General features: G+C 40.8%; 2 protein-coding genes across 3 annotated transcripts; both read right to left on the minus strand.

The window, feature by feature from the left end:
* Positions 1-2008: 2008 nt before the first annotated feature.
* On the minus strand, positions 2009-9782 carry LOC148164776 (uncharacterized). 2 transcript variants are annotated; one of them, XM_088021884.1, is made up of 3 exons: positions 9643-9782; positions 4825-5025; positions 2009-3120 (listed from the first exon to the last, which is right to left on the minus strand). In XM_088021884.1, exons 1-3 carry the CDS (start codon positions 9707-9709, stop codon positions 2954-2956), a joined length of 435 nt encoding a protein of 144 aa, XP_087878010.1. In that variant the 5' UTR covers positions 9710-9782; the 3' UTR covers positions 2009-2953. The 2 variants fall into 2 exon arrangements, with proteins under 2 accessions (XP_087878010.1, XP_087878009.1); XM_088021883.1 differs by having other exon boundaries at positions 5990-9782.
* Positions 9783-9810: 28 nt separating this feature from the next.
* Positions 9811-25422, minus strand: TGDS (TDP-glucose 4,6-dehydratase). Its single transcript, XM_028112010.2, has 12 exons — positions 25229-25422; positions 22959-23025; positions 21875-21943; positions 20635-20725; positions 18362-18504; positions 17131-17229; positions 16225-16284; positions 14963-15006; positions 14182-14347; positions 12555-12613; positions 11822-11919; positions 9811-10658 (listed from the first exon to the last, which is right to left on the minus strand). The coding sequence occupies exons 1-12, from the start codon at positions 25312-25314 to the stop codon at positions 10573-10575; spliced, it is 1068 nt and encodes a 355-aa protein (XP_027967811.1). The 5' UTR covers positions 25315-25422; the 3' UTR covers positions 9811-10572.
* Positions 25423-26786: the final 1364 nt, after the last annotated feature.

The following is a 26786-nucleotide window of genomic DNA, read 5'->3' on the forward strand; positions in this document are numbered from 1 at the left end:
AGTTTTTTTCAGCAATATCCTCTAGTATAGGTGTAGAATTAGGCAAGGAGAAAGGTTAGGTTCATTCAAGGTTGGGCTAAGGAAAGATAGTGCTTGAAACACAGTAGGTGTTCAATAGTACAGACTGAATGAATAAATAAATGAATGGATGGACAGATGAATGAACCATCAGGAGGGCAGGCAGCAGAATGAAGAGTGCTGGGAATGAGTTTACACCAACGGGGACGATGGTGGGTCCAGACTGAGTAGAAGCAGCCGTGAAGCCATGTGGAACATGAGGAGACAGACCACTGAGGCTGATCTGACTGGGGTCTGAGGTGGGAACAGAATTGGATGGTCCCTGAAGCTCATGCCATCAAAGGAGATGCTCCAATTAATGTTTAATCATGTCATTTAAAAAGACCTGCTTCAAACACGCCAGTTGAAAAACCAGCAACAGTATAAACAGGCAGTTCAGAGAAAAAGGAACACAAGTGACCTGTAAACATACACAGAGAGGCTTGAGCTAGCTAAAGATGACAGAAGTGCAATAAAACAGAATGTTTGCATCTTCCAAACTGGCACAGATTAAAGGGTTTATGAACATCCACAAGGGCAGCTTCAGCTGTGCCTTTCCAACTCGAGGCACCTGTGCCTCTGGACCCCAAACAGCTGTTCTCAGCATCAGCCCTTCAGAAACATGCGCACCTGTGTGGGTAGGTGTGTACGGGGATGTTCATCGCAGACGCTTCTTCCATAGCTGTATCAGGGGCCACTGTAGATTCATGGTCTTGACTTGGCTGTGCCTTCGTGTTGGCAGTGGCAGAGCGTCTGCCCTCATGTGCCCCTGAGCCTTTTCAAAATCCCCACTTCTCTTTTCAGCTGTTTCCCCCATTACTCTCAAGTAGAAATTGAGGCCGTGGTGATGTCCCTCAGGTTCCTTCCCTCATATCTCTATATCCAAACTCTTCTCAACTCCTGCTTTTACTGGTCTAGGAGGATGAGCTGGACACCACCGATCCCATTGCCCGCCCCCCCCCCGCCAAGCTAGTCCTTCCCCATGGTGCCCATGTCCTCAGACATTGCCCCCAGTAATTACGCACCCCTGATCATCAATCTCTCCTCCTCTGCTGCCCAGCCTGCAGTTTAGAATAGTTTAGAAGTCCCTTTGGTGCTAAAAACAAAATAGAGCGGCTTCTGAAAACCCTTCTGGAAGAAAAACTAGATTGCCTCCTCTACTCTCTATTATTACCACACTCAGACTTCTGGCCCCCAAATGTGTGAGTTTTTCCCACACCAAGCAGTTTTTCGGATCTCTGTGGACACCAGCTGGGCGTCCAACAATGCAGTTCCATTGACACTATCCAACTGGAGTGGCCATCGGATCCTGCAGGATTCACTCCTGACTAGGGCTCAGTCTCACCAGACTGCCCAACTTCAGACACCCCTGGCAAGTCCAGTATGTTCCCTCTGCTTCTGACCAGTTGGCTCTAAATTGCAGGTTCCCATGACACCTTTGTGGGGCCTCATAATTTGTTAGCATAGCTCACAGAACTCAGGGCAACACTTGACTGACAATTGACCAGTTTATCATAAAGCATACAACCTCGGAACAGCCAGGTGGAAGAGATGGACAGGGCAAGATGTGGGATAAGGAGTGCAGAGCTCCCCACACCCTCCCCGGGTGCACCCACTCCCAGCACCTCCGAGAGCTCGCCAACCTGGCAGCTCAGCAAATCTCCTGGTTCAAGAGTTTTTTTATAGAGCTTGATCTCCAGGCCCTTGGCCCCTTGCCCAGGTTGGCGGGCGGGGCTGAAAGAGCCCATTCCCTAATTACTTGATCTTTCTGGTGACCAGCCCTGTCCTGAGGTTATCTTGGGGCCCCAACCCTAAGTCACCTCATTAGTATGAACTCCCTTGTGATCTGAAGCTGCTCATTATGAATAACAAAGACACTCCTATCACTCAGGAAATTCCTAAGGTTTTAGGAACTGTGCCAAGAGCCTGGGACAAAGACCAGATATATATATATTTTTTAAATTTTATTTTATTATGTTATGTTAATCACCATACATTACATCATTAGTTTTTGATGTAGTGTTCCATGATTCATTGTTTGCATATAACACCCAGTGCTCCATTCAATACCTGCCCCCTTTAATACCCATCACCAGGCTAACCCATCCTCCCCACCCCCCTCCCCCCTAGACCAAATATATTTTTTAAAGACACCTTCCATGACCCTGCATCCTCTGTAGGGCTGGCCATTTCTTGACTTTTCTCAGCTCTTTGAAAAACTGGTCTAAATTTCATGTCTCCTATCTTTGATCCCTAATCACTACTCAATTTTTATTATCCAGAGGCTCTCCTTCCTCCCAGCACTCCACTAAAATGACAAGAAAATTTGCCGACACGTTGCCAAAACAGACACTGTTAAAAGTCTTTGCCTTGCTGAACTCCAGCCGGACCGCTGCTTATCATTCAATGTTGAACCCTTTGCTTCCTGTGGTATTACTTCCCCTGTTCTCTTCCCCTCCTCTGACTTTTTTCTTTTCTTTTCTTTTAAATAATCCCTTCTAAATGTTCTCCTTGGCTCCTCTGCCTATGACTTAGACCTTGGTGTTTCTCATGGCTTGTCTGTGAATCAGTGTTGCCCACCTGGCCATTCTGTGTGCCCTCCTTGGGAAGATATAATCCACTCTCAGGGCTTTAATAGCCATTTAACTCCTAAATATGTATCTGTAGATCTTGAACGCTGCCCACCAATTTGAGCTCTAGATCTATACGATCGTTGGCCAGTTTGTTAGGTATCTCTGCTCGGGCACCCCACCGATCTCTACAGCTCAACATCTCCCCCAAATGTAATTTACCATTCTCTTAACAATTCAACATCCAAAACCTTAAAATACCACGCAAGTCAAGAAAGTGCTCCCCCACAACCGCATAATCGATCATTTTTTTTTTTTTTTTTGATCTAAAGAGTTCTGCCGTCTGTCTCGATGCCACCTGTTCGCAGCACGGTGCTTTCGGCCTTATCATCACCAGTCTGATTTATTGCAACAGCTTCGTAACTCGGATCCCTGCGGGAGCTCAATCTTGCCAGAATTTCAAATTCATCTTCCATACTGTTGCCAGAATAAGCTATCAAAAACGTAATTCTGCAGTCAATAAAAATGGCAAAAGATCTCATAACATGTAAAAACATTCATGATATATTGCTTAGTGCAAAGAAAAGCAGACTCCAAAACAGTATGTCTCCATTATGATCTCATACTGTTTTTTTTTTAAATGTGTATATATGCTCCAAGAAAGGAAGAATATACATCTAAATATTAACAGGGGTTATCTCCCAATGGTAGATCAAGGGTGATTTTCTTTTTTTATTGATTTAGTTTTCCAAGCTTTCTGCAATGAGCACACATTACTTTTGAAATCGGGAAAAAGCTTAGTCCCACAAATCTAACAATGTCAACTTCTTCCTTAAAATCTCAAGTGAGTTCTCTGTCGGCAGGATGAGGGCCAAGCACTTTTTCGGGGCACACAAGGCTTTCGAGGACCTGGCCCTGGCCCTTACATTCCCCTCTAGCTTCACTTCCCCTCTCACGTTGGAGAGCAGTGGGGCTCAAACATGGGGGTGCCCCAGCCAGAGTTTCAGATTCTTTACGTCTGGGGTGGGGTCCAGGAACTGGCATTTGTAACAAGTGCTAGAGATGCTGTTGGTCTGGGGGACACATTTTTAAAAAACTATTATTGTGGCAAAATATACACAAGATACAATTTACCATCATTAACTACTTTTAAGCGTACAATTCAACGACATGAAGTGCATTCACAATGTTGGGTAGCCATGACTATTATGCACTTTCAGAACTTTTTCACCCTCCAAACAGAAACTTTGAGGCATTAAATTATTTCACCCCCATCTCCCCTTCCCCTTGCTCCTTGTAAACCTCTATTTTACTTTCTGTGTCTATGAATTTGTCTATTTGTAGGTACCTCGTATAAGTGAAATTCTACCATTCCATCATTTGTGTATACCACACCTTACTTGTTCACTCATCTAAAGATGTACATTTGGATTGTTTCCACCTTCTGACTACTGTGAATAATGCTATGAGTGTTGGTGTGCAAGAATCCGTTTGAGCCCCTGCTTTCCACTCTTTCAGGCACATACCTAGAAGGGGAACTGCTGGGTCATCTGGTAATTCGATGTCTAACTTTTTGAGGACTTGCTATCCTGTCTTCCATGGTCGCTGCACCATTTTACATTCCCACCAGCAACGCACCAGGATTCCAGTTTCTCTGCATCCTTACCAATGTTTACTTACTTAGAATGTTTATTATTTATTATTTTCTGCTTTTTCAAATAATAGCCATCCTAAAAGGTATTAAGTGGTATCGCATTACAGTTTTTGATGTCGCTAATGGACTAGAGACATGTTGTGAGAACATCCGAGCTAGAGTACTACTGAGGACCTCTGTTCCAGGAACACACAATATCGTTCACGGCTTGGTGTTTCCACAGGGCTGGCCCTTCTGCCTGGGATCCTCCTTAGTTTCCTCTACTGACTGTGGTTCATCCTTTAAAACACAACACAACTCAAATGTCATCTGCAGAAAGTTTTCTCAGAACCTCTAGGTTGGGCTGGGGGAACCTCACAAAAGGCCCCCAGAGCACCAGGAGCCATGGAAGGTGGGCACAGGGCGGCGGGGGGGGGGGGGGGGGGGGGGCAAGGCACTGGCCGAAAAGCAAGCGGTTTGGTTGGAAGTCTGTGCAGGGAGCTGATAAGCCCCAAGACCCCTTCCCCACAGCAAAGAGCCCAGCAGGGGCTATGGAGGTCTCACCACTTGCATCTCCCTTCAGGATGGAGCTTGCCATCCAGCTGCGGCGAGCGCAGTTAGCAGACAGCCTCTGTCTGTAGAGCCTCAGGATCCACCTCAGTCCTTTCAGCGCAGCCGCCAGCCCACGACTGAGCACAACGGGGCATCTGGCATTTCTGCCCAGTTCGAGACTTCTCTGCCAAGCCGTCTTTGCTCTGGAGCTTCCTGTGGAGTTGGCTGGGGTTTGTTTGGGCAGATCTACAACGCGGGCTGAGGCTCTCCCGGCCCACCCTTCCCCTCCCCTTCCTTTCTGCAGCTGTCTGACCTGCACTGCAGCCTGGGGATCCCTCCTGCCCAGATAAGCATCCTCCCTTGCACATCTTTCACAAGCATTCCCCCTCCTACTATCAACTGCTTGCACCCCTACCTCTGTCTCAGTCACCACTCCCCAGAGGATCCAACTGACACAGATGGTCCCAAGAGTTGGTGCAACAAAGCAGGTGGTAAGTTAGGTTTGTCTCCCTGGCTGGTCACGAGAATGCCATCCTGAGTGGGGCGTGGAGCACACGAGCAAGGTGGCAACCCCACTGCCAAAACTTGCAACAATTCAGGCATTCGAAAATTTCAGGGAGCAAGTCATATGAGGACCATGGAATTTGCTGGTGGTTCCTCAGTCACATGGATGCCCCACAGCGGGTGAAGAAAAGCTGAGGGCAGTTAACGAACAAGTGACAGTTAAGTGTGGGGGCCTTGTTTCTTAAAATAGGAGAACAGAAAAAAACCTAAGACCAAACTCAGAACTTTACAGTTAAAAAACTGAAGAGTCAAAATCTTTATGGGTACCCACCCAGATATTCCTACCCCGAGTGCCAGGGGCCCAGGTTTTTCCAAACAGCCTGAACTCCTCCTTTAGCAGAGATAGTAAATCAAAACAAAATCATGGGGCACCTGGGTAGCTCAGTCGGTTGAGCTTCCAACTCTTGATTTCGGGTCATGGGATGGAGCCCCACATCAGGCTCTGCGCTCAGCTCGCAATCTGCTTGTCCCTCTCCCTCCTCCCACTTGCACTCTCTCTCTCTCTCTCAAATAAAATCTTTAAAAAAAAAAACCACAACTTGGAGGAGCCCATGAAGATGAGCACCACCCTAAAGTGTCGCAAGGATGCAGGGCCGGGTCCCCATCAAGTCACCATTTAATTCACCAATCTGGCTGGACGCTGGAGAACAGCCACAGGCAGTTGCCGGCTCCATCAAGTAGTGGCACCCACGGCAGCAGTCGTGCCCCTGCGGCATCTCTTTTGCTAGAGCAGATTACAAGGTCCCTGGAACATGGTATCCAGCCATGGATCTGGTGAATGTATTCTTTTCTATCTCAATCAGAAAAGAACATCAGAGGGTGCCTGGGTGGCTCAGTTGGTTAAGAGGCTGCCTTGGGCTCAGGTCATGATCCTGGAGTCCGAGACTTGGGTCTTCTGACCATCATGCAGAATGTCACATTGAGGGGCGCCTGGGGGGCTCAGTCGTTAGGCATCTGCCTTTGGCTCAGGTCATAATCCCGGGGTCCTGGGATCAAGCCCTGCATCGGGCTCCCTGCTCTGAGGGAAGCCTGCTTCTCCCTCTCCCACTCCCCCTGCTTGTGTTCCCTCTCTCGCTGTGCCTCTGTCAAATAAATAAATAAAATCTTAAAAAAAAAAAAGAATGTCACGTTGATCTATTAAACTGATGGCATCATGCTGATCAGGCAGAATTAGCAGGAGGGGTTAGAACACAGCTGGCTTTGGTAATGCACATGCAGCCTAGAAGGTGGAAGATAAACCCCATGAAGATTCAGGACTTGCCATTTCAGTAAATTCTTAGGAGTCCAGTGATGAAAATCAAATTGCTGTCTCTTATACCCCCTTCCACAGAGAAGGAAGTGTAGTGGCTGGGAGGCCTCTATGGATTCTGGAGGCAACACATTCCACACGTAGGAATAATGTTCCAGCCCATAAACTGAGTGACACAGAGGCTGTCTGGGGCGGGGAGAGGGCCCTGCAGCAGGGCCAAGCTGGGGGGCAAGTACCCCTGCCACTTGGGCCACATGCTCTGGCAGGCCCTGTGGTAGTGGGGGTGTCAGACAGATGCAGCACAGATTTTATGGGGAGCCCCAGTGGGAGAATCACAAGTACCTAGGGTTCTGGGGGGAACAGTGGAGAATTTTATGATTTTAGAAAAGAGCTCCTGGCAGGTTACTGGACAGAATGCTTGACATCAAGTGACCATGTTTCCAGAACTGTCCATTACATGCTGGGTTCTTTTGGACTCAGTTATGGACTGAATTGAGTTCTCCCTCCTCCCCAATTCATATGCTGGAGTCCTAACTTCTAATACCTCAGAATGTGACTGCATTTGGAAATAACGTTGTTAAAGAGAAAATTAAATTAAAATGAGGTCTGGGGGGGTGGAGCTAATCCAATCCAATCCTAATCACTGGGGTGAGCAGTGTCCTTATAAGAAGAGTGAATTTAGACACAGACATGAGCATGCATAGAGAGATGACCACATGAAGACAGGGTGAAGGTGGCTATCCGCAAGCCAAGCAGAGGCTCCAGAAGAAACCATCCCTGCCAACAACTTGATCTCAGACATCCAGCCTCCAGAAGTACGAGAAAATAAATTTGTTGTTTAAGCCACCTGCTCTGTGGTATTTTGTTACGGCAGCCCTGAGGAACTCAGGCACCCAACTAGCCATAAAGTCAGGTGGGGCCAGTAGCAGTCCATGGTAAGATGAACATGGCCCATCGGGATTGCGTCTGTGTGGAATCAGAGGGCACCAGTCAGCTGCAGGAGCAGGTGGGCTAGACTCTCATGTCACCAGCTTGGTTCTACCTCTCTCAGCTTATACCTGCAGCCACGTGGAAGGGCCCGTACAACCCACTGAAAAAGAGAAAAAAATCCAACGTTCTAGATCAGTTGGCTTGTAATGTACAAGCCACAAATAGATGGGGGCTGCATTAAAACCACACAGAGGTGACTTTAAAAGAATGTGCAAAGGAGAAATCTGTCAAATGGCAGAGGTTTGAGCAGTGTACTTGCTCCTGCACTTTGTATAGAAGTGACCTGAGGTGAGAAATATATGAATGCATAGGCAGCGGTGAATGGCCTGGTTAGCCACTTTGGAAACTTGGAAGGAAAAAGACTAGAGATGCAGAGATAAGAAGCAGGCTTGGAGGTGTGTGAATGGCCACATGGGGCTGGCTGGGGAGTGTGAAGATCCAGGTGTCACACTTTGATGCCCACTAGAAAGCAACCACCGTGCAAGAGGCACTTAACTATCAGGTAGACAAAATGAGTAAGTTAATTGACTTTGCCTAGCCTTCACCATCAACTACCCCAGAACTGCCACAGTGGGCATTGGAATGGACTCACCATAGATGTAGAGATGGAACCTACTCTTGGGCCCCCAGGACGGACTCTCACTTACCAAGGCCAATCTAGCCGCTGCCACTGCCACACACCCAACCTGCTGGCAACAGACAAAGGCTGAGCTCCCAATAGGACACTATTCCTTGAAGAAACCAAACAGTTACTTGGTGGCAAGTTAACTCTATCAAGCACTTTCTAGCCTGAAAAGGCCAGTGGTCTATTCTCACGATACTTTTTCTGTATGGATTTGCCCTTCCTGCCTGCAAAGCCTTAGGCAGCACCATCATCCTGCCCAATCTTGCTTCTTCTTTTATCATTATAGGTAACATTATAGGTGTTAAATTTGAGCATGTTTCTGCATATTCCCTTCAAATTGGCTTCTTTCACTTAATAATAGGCAGGTAAGCTTCCTCTGGGTCCTTTCATGGCTTGACAGTTCATATAATTTGGATGCACCAGTTTATTTATCCATTTACCTCCTGAAGGACATCTGGGTTGCTCCCAAGTTTGGACAACGACAAATAAAGTTAATGTAAACATCTGCAGGTTTTTGTGCGGACATAAGTTTCAACTCCTTTGGGTAAATGCCAAGGGGTGCAATTGCTGGATCACATGGTAAGGGTATGTTTAGTTTTGTAAGAAAACTTCCAAACCGTCTTCCAAAGTGGTTGTACCATTTTGCATTCCCACCAGCAATTTACGAGAGTTCCTGTTGCTCCACATCCTTATCAGCATTTGGTGTTGTCACTGTTCCAGATTTTGGCCATTCTAATAGGTATCTAATTTTTGTTTTAATCTGTACTTCTCTGATGATATAGAACATTCATTTTTTTTACACTTTTTGCATAAAGGTTTTTTTTAACTGGTTTATCATTATGTTCCTAATGCTTGCCAAGGTCATCTCCTGAGACTAGATAAATGATAAAGGTTAAGCTATACTGAGTATATTGAAATCTGAAATAAAAGTGTACACAAAAATATGTGCAAAAAAAAGTGACACAGAGAAAGTGTTATTTTGTCATCTACCCTCAACGACCAAAGTTCACCAAAGACCATTTGCTTTCAGTTGGTCCCGTTTTCTACCTATAACTTCCTTGCCTCTCTAAGTTCTCACCTCCACGCCCTTGTGCCTGTTCCCCGCTCCATTTCTTCTAGCTATCAGCCACCCCCAAGAAGCACTTTCTTTCCTACACAACTAGGACCAGTGGGCATCACTTCGGTCATTCTTACTCTCAGCCCTCTGCTCCCTCTGCCCCTCCTGACTCCGACTATGCCCACCTCTGGATCAATCTACTTTTACACATCTCAGAATTCTGGAACTACAATGTTCAACTTCAGTTTGTGTTTCACTCCTGTTTGGCAAATCCTCTTACTAACTTTGGATCCGCTTATTCTTTTCTTGATCTCTACCTCCTCAAGGCCCTTACTCCACTCTTACCCCCTCCTTTAACCACTTCCGAGGTAATGACCTTGCTACCCACTCCACAGAGGAAACAAGCCATCATTCATGCATTGAAGCCAGAAAGCTGGGCAGTCTTGGACTCCTTTCCCTTTCTCAATGCAATATCCAGTCAGTTGCTTTTTCAAGTCATCTTAAAGTCTTTAGGAGACAGAGGAATTAAAAATATTTAATCAAGTAATATAAAATTTTTTCTACAGCAAAATAAAAACCTACCTTACTAAAAATAAAGCCACATTCTACATTAAATACATTAAAATATTGATACTTTTATAAATAAAATCATTTTAAATGGTAAATACATGATAAAATTTCTCTCATACAGTTATATATAGTTCAACAACTGATTTCAAAAATATAAAAACTACATCCTTCTTTTAAAAAACATTTAACTTAATTTTACAAAATTATCAAAAGTTAAAAAGTGCTAAATACTCGTCCATTGTTCCCATTTTAAAACAATTATAGCACATCAGGTCTTTAAAAAAAGATGAATGAGGGCATATGGCTCATCCTATATTGCCTAAAAATGAAAACTTGAGACTTTCTGGGCAGTGGGAAAGGCTGGGAAGCTGAGTTCAGTGCCAGCCAAGGCTGTCATCCACGCAGAGCTGTTCCCCATCCTGGTTCTCAGAACCACGAGATTCCTCCTTCCTGGCCCCCCCCCTTCTACAGAGAGGTCTTTCTAGGCCTACTGGTTCCAAACTTTCAGGAAAAAAGGTTTCTGAAAGAATCTTGATATTTAAATCATATGGCAATACTAAAACAATTCTAAAGATTGAGGCATTTTGCATTTGAATTTTATGCAAAAGTCACAAATCTAATTCCATCTGAAGAGGACACTTCATCTGGTCACTTGGTTTCATATCACTTGTCAAGGTAGGATAATTTCTCTGAAAACTGTCCTTTCTATACAAACGGTGGTTGTACTGGAAAGGGTTCTAATGCCTTTTCTGCATTCTTCCAATTGTGAAAATTCTCTCTGTACCAGTCAACTGGTAGGAAAAAAACAAAAGACAAAAATAAAAAATAAAACACTAAACACCAGTTAACCAATATTTACTGGGTTCTTGCTAAGTAAGAAAAATCCTGCCCATCAGCTACTCAGCTAATTTTACTTAGATTCTTAATTTAAGTAAGAATCAGTCTTGCCAAAGGGATGCCTCATGAAGAAAACAATTTGATTCTGAACTAACCAATGTCATTGATCACAAGATGTTTTAATAGCTGAAAACTTACATTTAAAAATCAATTATTGTTTTCTTTTTAACTTCAAAAGTCCTTCAGTACTGAATTTGCTGGTGTAAGTGCTTAAAACATTCTGATTTTAAGAAATTCAGGACAGAGGTAAGTCATTTGCACTGGTTTTAAAGTTACAGAAAAAAATGCAATGTTTTGTTCATGTACATGCAGCAACACTGCATTACAGGCATAATGAGATGATGTGATCTTCCTTCTGGTAATATGTAAAATTAGTTTATGTGACTATACTACCAGTAAAGTGTTTTTTTAGTTAAAAAATGATAAATTATCTTTGAATTTGCTTTTAAAAACTCAACACATCTACTCTGTGTCAAGCTCTAAATGAACACTTCTTTTCTACATGTGTGTATCTTTTCTCATAAATACATTTTTAAACAAAACTTTAACATATATATACAGATTTTATATATGCTCATTTTAATGGCTATTTCTGCACATACTAAATTTTGTTTTAATATAAAAAGACTTAAGACACTCAAAGACTGCAACTGTCAATATCTCATAAAATCTAAGATACCACTGACCTCAAAATGGACCGTTATTTTACATATTACCAAGAAAGAAAGGAAGATGGAATAATAAGACACTTGTGACATTAAAACTCACACCTTTAAGGATGTGAAAAAAGTGAAAAGTTTGCACCTGAGAATCAATGAACTAGGTTTCTGACAAATGCTGATAAGACACAGGAAGCCTAAGCAGAAGTCAGGGTGTGAAATTCAAGATGCTTAGGAGATATGTTCCTGTTGCTGGAAATATATGAGATGTAATAACTTGAAAATGATGCATCACGACATTCTACTGAATTTATAGTGTTCTGAAAGTAAATTACGTTCCCTTTAAATTTTTCTGAATCTCCTCTCCCCCCCACCAAAAGGATCAATGCATAACATACTTGTTTTCTTTATTCCTTCTTTCCAAGGCACTTTGGGTCTCCATCCTAAGCCATGTATTTTTTCTGACTTCATTGGATATCTCATGTCATTGGTAGGTCTCGGAAAACAAAACAGATTTAAAATGACATTGTGGATATATATTTACAAATTTAATACTAAGAGAACTAATGTGTGTCCATGAATCTTTACCATAATTCGATTTTTTTCTTAAAAAATTCTCCCTGATGACACTTAGAGAAAATTTGTAAAATAAAGTACATATTAAAAAAAAAAAAAATCATCTGTAATCCCAGAGACCTAACCCTCTCCGTGGCTCATCCTTTTCTGCTTTCAGCCATGATCTGGGTATGAATGCAGTGCCTCATACCTAAATGTTTGATGAATGAATAAATAAATCCACATAAATGTATTAGGGCTTTTATGTTCTATACCCTGGGTACTTTATATACATTATAATAAAACCTTAAAATATTTCTGTTAACAAGACATCATTATCCCTATTTCACACCTGAGGAGATGTCAGCCTTGGAAAAGGTCAGTAACTTTCTTTAGTCACACAGCTAGTAGGCAATAATGTTACACTTTATTCTTTTGACACATAATTAGGAAAAAGTATTTAGCAAAAAACTCAAGAGCAATAATACTAGTTTCTGGTTAAGTCCATATATTTTAGAATTGTATAAGTATCTAAGATTTCACAACCTTTCCCCAATGTTTTAACTTGTAACTCACCTATCATTAACATAATCCACCCAGTTTTCCATTTCGGACTCTGAACTGGTCTCTTTGATCTGTCAAAATGGAGAAGGCTTTTGAGTCAAAGTTACAAAATAAGATCAGAGAATAACAAAGGATTCAATAGCTGATTAAAAAGACAAGAAAAACAACCCCTTCGGGGTGCCTCAGTGATGCACTCAGTTAAGCATCTAACTCTTGATTTCGGCTCAAGTCATGATCTCAGGGTGGTGAGATCGAGCCCCACGGAGTCAGCTTGAAGATTCTCTCTCCCTCTCCTCTACCCTCCCCCTGCCCATGCACACACACACACTCTCTCTCTCAAATAAATAAATAAATCTTCACAAAAGAAAAGAAAAATAACCCCTTCAAAGTGGAGGAGACAGCTAAAATGAAGAGCATTTTAGTAACACTTTCCATGTTTTATAACCCACATTCCATCTGAAGCTCACACGGAATACACTGCATCAACTAGGGGAGAAAATTAATTTTTTTGACTCTTGGTTATTATTCAGTATGATATTGTAATTTATAATAAGAAGTATATATTTGGTCTTTATCCAAGTTCCTAAACCCTTGGAATTTCCTAAGTGATGAGAGATAAAAGTGTCTTTTGCTATTCATAACAAGCCCCTTTTAAGCACACCAGAGTTTATGTTAATGAGTGAATTTTGGAAAGCCCCTAAGGATGGGGGCTGGTTGCCAAGGGAACCAACCCTGTCCTCAGAGGGCTGGAGGCTGAATTCATATCGAGTGGTCAATGATTTAACCAATCATGACTACTTAATGAAGTCTCCATAAAAAAACAAAACAAGGGGGTTTGAAGAACATCTGAGCTGCTGAAAATATGCAGGTACTGGGAGGGTGGCAAGCCCAGAGAGTGCATGATCAATCCACGCTCCTCTCTCATACCTCGCCCCAGGCATCTCCTCCATCTGGCTGTTCCTGAGTTCTATCCTTTGCAATGAGCCAGTGAGTCACTCCGGCTAAACACCTCTGCTGTATCACCAGTGGTCAGAAGCACAGGTGACAACCAGGTTTTGTGGTTGGTGCATGAAGCAGGGGATCATCCTGAAGGACTAAGCCCTTAGCCTATGGGATCTGAAGCCATCTCCAGGCAGATAATGTCAGAATTGAGTTAAATAATAGGTCACCCAGCTTGTCTCTGAGAATTTCTTGGTATGAAAAACCCACGTTTGGAGTACAAAGTATTCTGAGAGCAGTGTAAAGGAAAAGTATTTCAGTACACCAAGTCTCCCTTTCTACTGAATCCTGAGACTGAGAATTAATGTTCACTAATACATACATACACTCCTAACTATAATTACTTACACATCATCGATCCTTAAGATTAGCACACACAGTTTTGTATTTCTGACGTTGAGGTATTTGTTATAATGAATATCTACATTGAATGTGTTAGATTTTTATTTTCCTGAAAAGCTATTATAAATGAATGACAGAACTTCCAGTAATGACATATCTCCATGTACTTCTCATTTTTTTACTCACTCACTTTCCATTTGAGTAAATTGTAAATTGCTGATTTGGACTAAATGAGTGATTACTGCCACTAATTTAGTGACAATTCTGAAAACACTACCCTTTTACAATATATACATACCAGTTGTATTAGTTCTTTGGCAAGCTGGAGAACTGACATTTCAAAATTGGTTCCGATGTTGTAAATTTCACCGGGTTTCCCCTTCTTGAGGACAGTGAGAAATGCTTCTACTACATCGGTCGCATAAAGGAAATTTCTTGTTTGAAGCCCTGATCCATGAATGCAGCTAAAAATATTAAATGAAACGGATCATAAAGTATAAAAAGTAAGCTCTCCCAAACCAGGGTAACACAACTCCAAAGAAGCCAATTCCCATGGGGAGCCTAGAAATCTTTTACTGAAAACACAAATTCTCATGACTTTTCTAAATTTTATCCGTAATTTTTAAATGACAACCGAATCTCCTACAGCACTCAGAGGAGAAGTAGCAAACATATAAATGACCCCTGAGAAAGAAGTTATTCATCAATTTTCTACCTTAAATTCATCTTGAAGAAATATGTATAGCTCTGTGAATTAGATAAATCCTTTGGAAAAGTAAAATTATATAAAGACTGATGTCAGATCTTAATGCAATAATTCAAAGTTCTAGGATACATTATTTAAGAATTGGAATTATAAAAAAAATTAAAATTATCTAAGTAAATTATAAAAATGAGTAACAGATTGTAATTATTTAAAGAACCATCATCACATTGATTGTAGAAGGAATTCATAAATTTGTTGAAACATTCCATTCTATGGCCTTCAGCGCAAGACTATGATTTTCAAGAAAGGCTGTCACTGAATACTATCCACATACCAGAAAAACATATGGGTACAAAGGTAAATAATAACATACCATTTCCTGTTGTGTTGTAGTAAAGATATAAATTTTGGAATAACCTAAAAGAATATTTAAATATCATTTCAGACATTGGAAACTCACTCATTAATATGAATCTAACTCATCTTAAGATTAATAGATTATGATTATTAAGAAATATACATAGAGGTAAATTCTAATTCTTATCAGTTCAAGAAAAAAGCTATTGTAATTTTGATAAGTGAAAGAACTCTAAAATAGCTTCCTATTTCACAAAAACAAGATATCTGCTGGACAAATATAAAGACAAAATGATACAAATAGTGTAAAAATTCAGAAAAAGTCTTCATGAACAGTTTGGTCTCATCACAAAAGCTCACCTTTGATTTCATAAGGGCAGGAATCATATCTTATTTATTGCTTTGCATACAGCACCTATTCAATCAGTGCTTGTGAAATTAATAAGAAGTAAATTCCAGTGCCATTGACCTCAAAGAAAAGTCATGTTAAACAGGGTGAGATATATTATTAAACTTACAATGCACCTCTGAAAGATACTCCCCAAATTAAGCAAAGTAGATATTAAGACCAAGAGATCATGACATGGCCCCCTTCTTTGGCCAAAGAGATAAATGCAACGAGCTGGAAAGTGAAAAACCCTATCTCCAAATTTTTAGCTACAGAAAGCAATGGTTACTTCAATTAGGCTTAATGATACAGAACCAACTGCACAGTTGGTTCAACCTTTTAACTACATTTTTTCATTCACTAGTTTTACTACTTTCTGGAAGACGTTCAGGCCAGCAACAGTGAAGAGGAGAGGAGTGAAGAGGAGCTGGGAAACAGTGAGTCAGCTGACGGGAAGACAAATTTCTGTACAAGCTTCCCGCAGGACTCTCTAACTAGCTCTCAAATTTCTAGATTGCAAACCAGGAAGGAGTCTTCAGCAACATGACAGAATGCTCTATAGTGCTTCAGAATCGTGAAGAGCACCAGGCATTTCCACATTATCATCTCACTGGATCCTTCAAAAATCCCTTCTCAGTATTTTCATTATCCCCCAATTCAAAGATGATGCTCCAAGGGCCTAAGGTCACGCCAGCTGGTGTCAGGTTGAGACGTGAACTCAGGTCTTCAGATTCTAAAACTGATGAGATTTGCATGTGTGGCCTATACAGTGCTTAAAATTACGTACAATTACAGCAGAAATTATTCCAGACAAATAACTGAAGAGAGATTATAGTAAATAATGAGAAGCTACAATCACTAAAAACACACCATGGATTCACAAAATGTACCTTTTCTGGATACTGATGTGGTCCATAAACATTACTGCTTCGCGTGATGACGGCTGGAAACTTTAAAAAGTAGTCAATGTTAATGCAATAAGAGGTTCAACTGTAATGATTTTCTGAAGATAAGCAGTCCTAAAAGATGGGCACCTGCAGCTAAGTAACTCCACGCACCTTAAGGACAGAAGCGAAGGGATTTTTTTCTGATGTAAGGTTCCTGAAAATATGGGAGAGGATAGGATTCAGAGAAAGGCAGAGCCTCCTAAAAGGAAAAGGAATATTTTCTTTCCTGGGACAAGAGCCGGATGAATATAGATGGGGGCAGGTTAGTTAGGTTTGATAGCGGGAAATCAAGGGAATGTCTACCCAATGATTTCAGAGACTGCGTCTTGGACCTTAGGTTTGGTTAGATGTGAAACTTCACATTGTCTTTCCCTGATGCACCAACCCTTACAAATAAAAAGAGCTACTACAAAAGGGAAAAGGGCCAGTGCTATGGAACACAAAAGGCAAGAAAATGTCAACTCCCATTCACGAGGAGCCAGAGAGGTGAACCATGCAGAGACGAGCATGTGGCAGGTCACAGAATCTGCCCCCCTCTGTCCTCCACCTGGAGGAGTCTGGGAATCAGGATATTCCAAGAGGGCTTTTCCCTATACCTGTAATACTCCACATACCACTGAAGTAGAAAACATATACATCAATTATTCCTTCAAGTGGTGAACCGAACAAGAAGTAGGTCCTACTTTGTCCACGCAATATAGGAAATAAGTATTTTAAACTCCTTAATATATAAACTCCTCAATCTATGTCTTCAACTCTAAAAATGGAATGTGGCTAATGCTAACTTGGGGTTGTTATCACCTAAGTCAAAAGAAAAATGATTCAAGAGTTTCTGAAATCAGTTCTTACTTTGTATCGTTCCCAGTATGACTGTACAAAACACTCAGCAGCTGCTTTAGATGATGCATAAGGATTTGTAGGTTGTTTGGGTGAAGATTCATCAAATTCCTAATTTTAAAAAGATGCATTAAAAAATACACCTATTATGCATAGTTTCTAAGTAGAAAAATCAGAAAACATATTATAAACCCGAAATGTTAATTACTACATGTTAAAAGACATTTACTGAACCCCAACTATGTCCCTGGCATTTTTCTAAGCATTTTTTATAGAGCAGCATTCACAACAACCCTATAAGGCAGGCAGAGAACAGCAAGTGCAAAGGTCCTGGGACAGAACTGTGTCCAAAGGAACTTCAAGGAAGTTGATGTTAGAGAAGAGAAACAGGAGATGAAGCTGGAGAGCTAGAGGGAGGCCAGAACATGTAGAACCTTGAAGGCCAGTGTCACAATACGAACAGGTTTTGAGCAGAGTAATGTCATGATCTGACTTATATTTTAAAAATCATTCTGGCTATTGTTGTCAGATCTGATGTAGGATGACAAAGGTACAGGAAGAAAAAAGTCTACCTCATAAATATTGCAATGAGAATTGAGAATAACTGCTTCTCACAGGTGGGACTGGATATTGAGGAGAAGTGGGCTGGGTCTGCTTTTTTCATTATAAGTTTTTTCAAACTGCTTGATTTTTTTTTTCACCATGTATGTGTTTTGGTAAAAATATAAAAGAGAATGAGGTCACTCGTTGAAAACAATGATGATAAAAAATATAGATGAGAAAAGAGACATCTTCTGCATAAAAAGTATAATATGTACAAATGATTAAAAAGGGAGAACAGATTCTAGTTTCTACAGTAATTTCACATTCACTCCTTGACATTCCATTGTTTCCCAAGTGGAGGAGAAAGGTAAGCAGACACTAAGCTGCAACCTATTTACCTATGCCTGGCCCGTGGGAATGACATTCATCACGTATGGACTGAGACAGAAAGGTGGGATGTGCTGCTCTCTTGTAAAATATTGACAGTCAAATTACATATCAGTTTGTATTGAGATGAGGTGGTTGTTGCCATTTCAGGTAGCATTCTCTGATTTGAACAGAAGACACAAAGGAATAGCATTTTGGAGAGTCCCACAGTGTGTATAATGAGGGGATGAGAAAAGCCCACAAAAGGTTTTAATAAGACAGACTGCATTGTGTCCATGGCAAGTAGGGTGAAACATACCATTTCTGAGCTTACCTTATCAAGACTGCCTCCGTATACTTCATCTGTGCTCACGTAAATAAACTTCTCCACTCTGGCTTCATGAGCAGCACTTACCAAAACATGAGTGCCATAGACATTAACATACGTAAACTCAAAGGCACGTACAAATGAAAGATCTAAAAAAAGAGAAAAAGCTAGAACAATTTCATCCAAAGGACAAAACAAATACCCAACAGTAGACTTAGGTTTAAGGAAAGCTCTATTCACTTCTCTTCATTCACCACAACTGCAATAGTTTAAAAAAATAACAAAAACACATTGCTACCTATGATTGCTTTAAGCCTAAATTATGAAGTACATGAAAATTCTTAGAACCTAGAAAACTATCACTGCTAAATTTGCAGGAAACACTTTTTTCTTATTCTAAAAAGAAAAAAAATGATACATCTAAATTTAAAATGTTCTTAAATTTAAAACTTGAAACTTCTAGTTTCTACTAATAGATGGCAAGGCTTTTCAGATCAATCTGTTATTGCTGAAAACACAATAAACGCTGGATAAATTATTTTTAAAATAAATTTACTTTGAAGAATAGGTTCTCTATAATCTGGGAATGAGGAGAACTTTACTAAAAATGGCTCACAATCCAGAAACAAAAGGAAAAAAAAAACCTGATCAGTTTGACTATGTAAAAGCTCTTGCATAGAAAAAACAAACAACCAGAAAATCTATAAACAAAGTAAAAAGACAAATGACAAACTGGGACAAATATTTGAACTTATCAGAAACAAAGGGCTAATATATTCAATCTATAAAGAAGTTATAAAAAATAAAAAGGAACAACCCTTCTGGATAGGAGACATAAACAAATAGTTTAGACAAGAAATACAAAGGTCCTTAAGCTTAAGATGCTCAACCTCAATTACAATAAGGCAAATCCAAAATGAAAACTCATACATACCACTTCTTACCTATCAGACTGGCAAAAAATTTAAAAATTTGACAATACCTTCTGTTGGTGAGGCTATGGGGGAAGATACTTTATACCTTAGGAGTAAGAATACAATGTGTTTCAACCCCTAGGGAAGGAAATTTCTCAATATCTAGGCAAATTACATATGCTTTTATCCCTTAACCCTGGTTACCGGGCTGAACTGTGTTCCCCCAAATTCATGATAGAGCCCTAACCCCAAGTACCTCAGGATGTGCCTATATTTGGAGATGGGGCCTTTAAAGAGGTGATTGAATAAAAATAAGGCCATTCAGGTCCCTCCTCCAACATGACTGGTATGCTTCAAAGAAGAAATCTTGACACAAAAAGAAACACTAGGGATGCGCAGGGGGAGACTGTGTGAGGATACAGTGAGAAAGTGGCCATTTGCAAGCCAAGGAGAGAAGGCTGAGGAGAAGCCGGCCCTGCTGGCGCTTGGACTTCCAGCCTCCAGAAAGGTAAGAACTAAGTTTCTGTTGTTTAAGCCCCCAATCTGTGGCATTTTGTTATGGCGGCCCTAGCAAACTAATCTACCCTAAATTCCTCCTTCTAGGAACCCCTACCCAACATCAATTGACAAATATACAAAGGACACAGGCACGAAGCCATCCACTGCAGTACTTACTATTTAAACAGCAAAATGTAGGAAACAAACACAAATGTGGTACATCTATGCAATGGAGTATATGAAAATAAAAAGGAATGAGGAATATCTCTATGTTCTGTTATAATCTCCTAAATATACTGTGGAGAAGACCAAGGGAGATTATAATTTTAAAATCAGGTACTAAGGCAGTAATATACTACCAATGAGGATTCAGCAACATTCTATCTTTTGTTTAGGTGATGCCTATATGGGTATTCGTATCATCACTACTCATTTAGCTTTACTTCTAAATTCTTCTGAATGTATGGTATATTGCACAATATAAAATGGTAGACAATTAGAAGATATCTCAGATGCACAAAACAGTATGGATAATAATATAATGTTCAACCGTGTATACACAAGACCCAGCTTTAAAAAAAAAAAAAATTAAAAGTACAGTTGAAGGCCCATCTCCCCAGAAGTAATCACTATATTGAATTTAGTTAAACTCAAAGTTTTAAGATAGCATTCAAGGTTATATTTCAACCTACACGAAAAAAAGTGCCCAGAAAAGCACCCAGTTTTCCTGGTAGGGCATGGCATGTGCTCTTTCAAAGACATATTAAGCCCCTACTTGTTTGACTTCAATACTGGACTTTGATTTAGGCTAATTAGTCACTGGGAAAAAAAATGCCCTTCATAACTGTAACATAAAACAATGCTTACCTACATGTGTTTGTGCAGCAAAATGTAGTACTATATCTATTTTTTCTGTTTCAAAAAGCAGTTTCACAAAGTGAGAATTACATATGTCACCCTATATGAAAAGCAAACAGGAAAAAGCAAAATTTCATTCAGCCCTCCCATTGGTAATAACTATTTCACCACATGAACCCAAACATTGATAAGAAAAAAATTAATCCCCCACCACCACCACCCTGCTTTAACAGAGAATATCTTGAAAATCCAAGCAAGGGGTCAAGTAAGTATAGTAATGATGTATTTCTCCAGCATCCTAGGATATAAGATATTCAATTCAAGATACTTTTTTGCAAATGTGTCTAAAACAGTATTTTATCAAACACCAACTACGACTAAGAACCATGCTAGCTTTTTCCCGTAACATTCTTGCCAACCTCATGTTAACAGGAAACTTTTAAAACATATTTTTAAAGTTTGAGGTAACCATTATTGCAATATATTTAAAGTTAAGTGTAACAATTACAATGACATTTTAAAAAATGTGTTTCACCACAACTAAGTGAACTTATGAGTACTTTTGATTTTATATGTACATTTAATTCTTCTAAAAATATGTATTCTCAACAATTCTTTGGTGACTGAAAGAAACACTTTCATATAGAAGAGTAGAATTATAAAATGTTTGCTCAGTATATTCTTTATAATTTGTGGTGAAAAAGAGAGTTTATAGATTATCCTTTTTAAAGAAAAACATAAATCATGAGTTAAATAGTTTCATCTGACATTAAAATTTCCCTTTGCAACTTAATGACCTGGCTCTCTGGTTTATACTTTGGACTCTTCTAAGAGTGCCTAGTAAGACTCAGCCTTCCAGATCTAGAAGAAGATCATCCCATGGGCTGTATGTTGTTGGGCTTTTTGGCTGTTGCCTGGCCTGAGTAACAGTCCCCTTTATACGAATCTCTTTAAATCCCAGCAAGGTCTCATTAAGGCTAGTGAGGACCTAAAAATCATAAACCATGTAAGTTCAATCACCTCCCCATAGATCTGCTAAGGCACCAAATATCACATGCAGCTTTATAGTGGTATTCATCTAAAATCAGTATTCTCTATAGCACATGGTACTTCTGGAAATCAAAAGGTCTTTAATAAGCATGCTTTCCAAGCCCACATTACACAAGCTTGCGAAGTAGAAAGATAGAATGTCTGAATGGCTAAAGAGACACACCATAATAATTATGTAATTATAAGAAAAGTTTCATACCTGTATAAATTTGTAGTTTTGTTTATTAGAAATGGTTTCAAGATTCTTCAAGCTTGCACAGTAATCCAGCTTAAAACAAGTAAGTGAGGGAGAGGGAGAAAACAACACAAAAAGTGGTAATAGTTTTTCCTATAAAATATTTTAAAGACTGTAGATGTTCTGATCATAATATAAAAACATGTCTTCTTAAAGTGTTTGTTCTTTGTGTTTTTAGAAGAAGTCTCCGATATCTTAACAAGTAAAAAACAAAAACCATGCCATTTTGTTACCTTTTCAAAATACAAAAAAAATTACTTTTTAGAAACCCCTCCTTTAAAAAATTTTTCTGCCCAGATTTGCCCCCAGCCACCAGAAAAACTTACCATTTCTTACTGCAAAGGAATTAGTACTTGAAAACAATTACACCCGTGTTATGCATATTGTAACTCATTACACTGTTTCCTGAGTTAATTGTTGGCAAATCCCCATACAAAGGGGGAAAAAAATTACTGCCCCTGATAGTAAGGCAGGCAAAAATTGTTAAGACCTACAGATTATTCTGTCTATAGATTTTTACTATTACATTTTATGAAACTAAGGTAACTAATTGCATCTTGTGTTTAAAGTCAAAAATCCAGTGATTATCAATCATGGCTTTCAGACTCTACAGGGAGACTTCAATTATTACAGAAAAATCCTCAAAGCTAAATCAGTTTTAATTTAAGAAGTAAATGTGTAATTTTCCAGGAGGTGGCAGTTATAATAAAATAATAAATTATAAGTTATAATAAAATAATAAAACCAAATAATGAGAGTATCCCAACTCTGGAAAAAGGTTAATAATCACAAGATTACATTAAATATTTAGGTTGAAGATTTTCTTTTGGTAAAAATACTGCACTTAAAACCTTCACTTTATGGGCTATCGTAATGAAAAACTTTTAAAAGACTAAGATTAAATACAGCATGATCACATGACTATGTAGGCCCCTAAGTTGTTAAAATGACTAAATAAAAAATTAAAATATCAGCGTGATAAGATTCTAATACTTTTAAAAAATGTACGTAAGTGTCAGTGCATGAAGCTCATTTTTATAAAACTCACCTTGTCTAGATTTATGATCATATAGTTTGGATAATCTTCTACTAAAGAGACAATCACATGTGATGCGCTTTAAGAAAAAAGTATATTGTGTTAGTAGAAAACAACCTTTTCCTTAAATTCCTCACATTTCTTAAATGTTACCGTAACCTGTTGAGTATTAGCAAACATTCAAAGATACCTTTAAGTTTCTGCAAAATAACAGAAATAACATAACGACACTGAATACACTCCTTCCCCACCCCCCACTTTTCACTAACTTTCTCAACAGTATCAATAATCGGTATTGATATATCGATATCCCTTTGCACCGTGGAGAAAAGAGAATTTACTGGTCCTAGGTATAAGGAAAAAAATAGTTTAGCCAAATGATTTTGTCCATGTGCTTTGAGTGTGGGAGTGAAGCAGGATAAATACAATGGGTGAAGGTCAGTACAGATAGATTGAAACTATAACATACCTTTTAAGACACTGTAGGTATAACTATGCAAAACTTAAGTTAGTATGAGCATGGGAGTTGTCTATGTTCACAGGAACCCTACTGCAATTGCTATCTCTTGGTACAAGAATTTGCTGGTATAAACTAGAATCCTCTGGGAGGTTCTAGATTAAACCTCGGTTTCCAAGGCTAATAATGGCTGAGGCCATCCTTAGAAAGCCATAGTGGCTCCTGGGTTTCCGAGGACCTGAAGTGGAACCAGAGACATCTGTCAGTGAGATGATCCACCAGATTTTCTCATAGACACAAAAACATTGGGCTCCCAAGAACAAGGACAGCCCTTGACCAAATTATGAACTCAAGAGTTTGTACTTGACAGCCCTTTCACATCATTTTCTAGAACTTGCCCTTCGGGGACCAGCACTCTCACACAACTAGAACTTGCCCTCCAGGGACCGGCACTCTCACACAACGACCAACCTTTTATGCCCATGCCCCTCTTCTCATTAGATAAACCCTGCCTCTCTGATACCCTCCTCCAAGTTATTGTCAGATTTGAAGGGGCGATTTAAGGTACTAATGGGGGAGGTGATTCCCATGTTCCTCTTCCACTAGACATTGGGAGTTTTCTGTTGGTACCTATGCATTTGTCCATTCAATAACTACTGAAGACCTTTGTAAAATAAGCCAGGCATTTTTAAGATGCTGAGTGATCCAGTTGACATTCTCGAGTGGGGATGCAGACAATAAGCAAGTAAACACTAATACACAAAATAACTTCAGACTTCAGGTAGTGATTAGTGTGTTAGTTGGGAAAGGGCCTATTTTAGATGGGATGGCCAGGTAATGCCTGTCCCACGAGGTGATATGTAAGTAACCATCCGAACTGAGAGATGCAAGCACTCTAACCAAAGGGGAAGCAAGTGCAAAGGCCTCAAGACAGGAGGAGAGGAATGGGCCTCATGTGTTCCAGGAACTCCAAAAAGATTAAGTGTGGCAGGTACAGAAAAGCAAAGAGGCAGAACGGCAGATCAGGTTGGAAAAGTAGGGCCTGGACACTTGAGTCTTCTAGATATGCTAAAGAGTATGGATTGTATTCTAAGTTTGACAGGAACCACTGGGGTAAAACTCTATGCACTTAACTTACTTAATAAACACTGACTTCTCTGTGCAGAACAGACTTTAAGGGAACAAGAGGGGAAGCAGTATGACCAATCAGGAAGCTACAGTAGTAATCCAGGCAGAAGACAGAAATGTGGACTAGAAGAGGAGGGGGGAGGGGAGAGAAGTGTTCGCTTCAGAAGCAGTGAAAGAGGACTCACTGATTGCATGTGGGTGTGAGAAAGAGGCATCACACATCTCATCCAGGTCAAAGCACCAAAAGAGGGTTTTTTGTTTGTTTGTTTGTTTGTTTTTAAGCCCGCTCAATAAATGAATGTCCTACTATAATCCAAAACTTGTTTCTTGGCGCTTATACGTACAAGGCCTTTGTGTACGGAGGGGGCGGGATGGAGGCTGGGGCAGTTGGTGAGAGGCTTACTGCAATGTGGGGGCACTCAGAAGTGTCAGGTGCATCCCGGGCCAGGTGAGAAGTCAGACAGAACCACAGCACTTTGGCTTTGGTTGGGAGGCATCTTAAAGAAGTCGCAGTTTCAAAGGAACCAAGTCTTCGCGGACCGGGAGAGGGGGAAGAAGGTAGGGGGATCCTGTTCGTGCGTTAAGACACCTCCCCCCGCCCCCAAGCTGGTTCCAAGTTGCCAAGAGCAAGCAGAAGCTCAGGAAGAGATTGGGGTTTCTGGGGAGCCACTACTCGGCCAGCGGCGCCGTTACCTACATGAAACCAGCACCCCCGGTCACCAGGAGCCGCTTCGCAAAGCTGCTGGGAGGACCCAAGGGCTCCGTCCGGCCTGCAGCTGACATCTCCCAGCTCAGCAGTGCCTGGCAGCGTAAAGCGCCAGATCTGTACACCGCAGGTAACTTCCACCGCGACTTTCGGCGACGCGTCCCGCTGCCCGGACACGTCAGTAGGGCAGGCGGCAGCAGCTTCCGGAGCCTGGCCGATTTATCCCCGCCCACTTGCGGGCTGGGCGGGGTCCCTGGGTGCGCGGGTGGCGCAGCGCTACTGCGCAGGCGCATCTCTTCTCTGCCCAAACCTGGCCAGTTAGGCGTTAAGAGGGGTGGCTGGGAAGTGGGGTCTGGAACGTTTTTGTGTCAGGTGACACCAGTATAAAATCGGGCTTTACTTAATACGCAGATGATCAGAGTTATGAATGATTACCTTCTTTTCGTCCTTGTACTGCTAAAGCATTTCCACAGATTGCTCACCAGTTGAGCTAACACCAGAAGTTCTCTGCTTGCAAAGTGTGGAAATGGGAGGTTGCAATGGCAAAATGCCTTCTGCTTTGTTGTTAATATTATTACCGACAATGCATGCTGCTGGCAATCATGGTGAAGATGTCCCTAGATCCTACCCTTAACTATTCTCGCTCGTACTCACTCTGCCCCAGCCTGCCTGCCACTCCTTGTTTCTCCTTGAATTTGCCAGGCCTACTACTTTCCTCAGGCCTGGATGCCCTTTCCCCTGATGTCTGCCTAGTTTTTACCCTTACTTCTTTTTTCCCCCAAGATTTTATTTATTTATTTGACGGTGAGAGAGGGAACACAAGCAGGGGGGCGTGGGAGAGAGAGGGAGAAGCCGGCTTCCCGTGGAGCAGGGAGCCTGATGTGGGGTTCGATCCCAGCAACCTGGGATCATGACCTGAGCCAAAGGCAGATGCTTAACGACTGAGCCACCCAGGTGCCCCTACCCTTACTTCTTCAGTTCTCAGATTGAGGGTCAGTCATCCTTGTAGAGAGTCCTTCCTTGACCACCCCAATTAAAATAGCAAGCTCTACCCCAGCCCGGCCTAACAACGTTATCCTTCTTTTTTCTCCATAGCAGTCATCAACATTTATGTTGAATTACTCATTGGTACTGGCTAGAAGGGGTAGGGGCTTTGTTTTGTTTCCTGCTATAATCCCAAGGCCGTGGGACCAGGCCTGGCACAGAATAAATGATCAGTTAATATTGAATGGATAAATAAATATCTTGGGGGTATTTTTCTTTTTTCATATAATGTTTGGCAAAGTATAAGAAGAATGAGAATACCCAGTATATGTGGAAACGTCATTTGTTACAACCTTTTTCGGGGGCAAAATGGTAACACATAGGAAAAGGTCAAATGCACATAACCTATGTGCCCAAATTCCATGATGTATAATATAGATAATTGCAGAAAAACACAAATATGTTCACCGATACACTGCTTATATGTAATAATGAAAAACTGCATACAATCTAATAATAGTCTCACTTCTTAAATACAATGGATCTGCAAGTGCTACAGGCTCAG

The sequence above is a fragment of the Eumetopias jubatus genome, unplaced genomic scaffold (assembly GCF_037043125.1).
Source record: "Eumetopias jubatus isolate StellerSeaLion01/CBP00866 unplaced genomic scaffold, mEumJub1_p1.0 scaffold_3, whole genome shotgun sequence".
In the NCBI taxonomy this organism is placed as follows: Eukaryota; Metazoa; Chordata; class Mammalia; order Carnivora; family Otariidae; genus Eumetopias; species Eumetopias jubatus.

Excerpts from the sequence above, each read along its gene's own strand:
- LOC148164776 (XM_088021883.1), bottom strand. The coding sequence starts at position 6,092 with ATGCCGCAGGGGCACGACTGCTGCCGTGGGTGCCACTACTTGATGGAG. Across the intron at positions 5,026-5,989 it reads CCAGATTGGTGAATTAAATG|GAAGCTCCAGAGCAAAGACG; the intron begins GTGACTTGATGG and ends CCAACTCCACAG. Across the intron at positions 3,121-4,824 it reads CCTGAAGGGAGATGCAAGTG|CTTATTCTGGCAACAGTATG; the intron begins GTGAGACCTCCA and ends CGTTTTTGATAG.
- TGDS (XM_028112010.2), bottom strand. The coding sequence starts at position 25,314 with ATGTCAGCTGCAGGCCGGACGGAGCCCTTGGGTCCTCCCAGCAGCTTT. Across the intron at positions 20,726-21,874 it reads AAAACTACAAATTTATACAG|GGTGACATATGTAATTCTCA; the intron begins GTATGAAACTTT and ends CTTTTCATATAG. Across the intron at positions 17,230-18,361 it reads ACGGAGGCAGTCTTGATAAG|GAATTTGATGAATCTTCACC; the intron begins GTAAGCTCAGAA and ends TTTTAAAATTAG.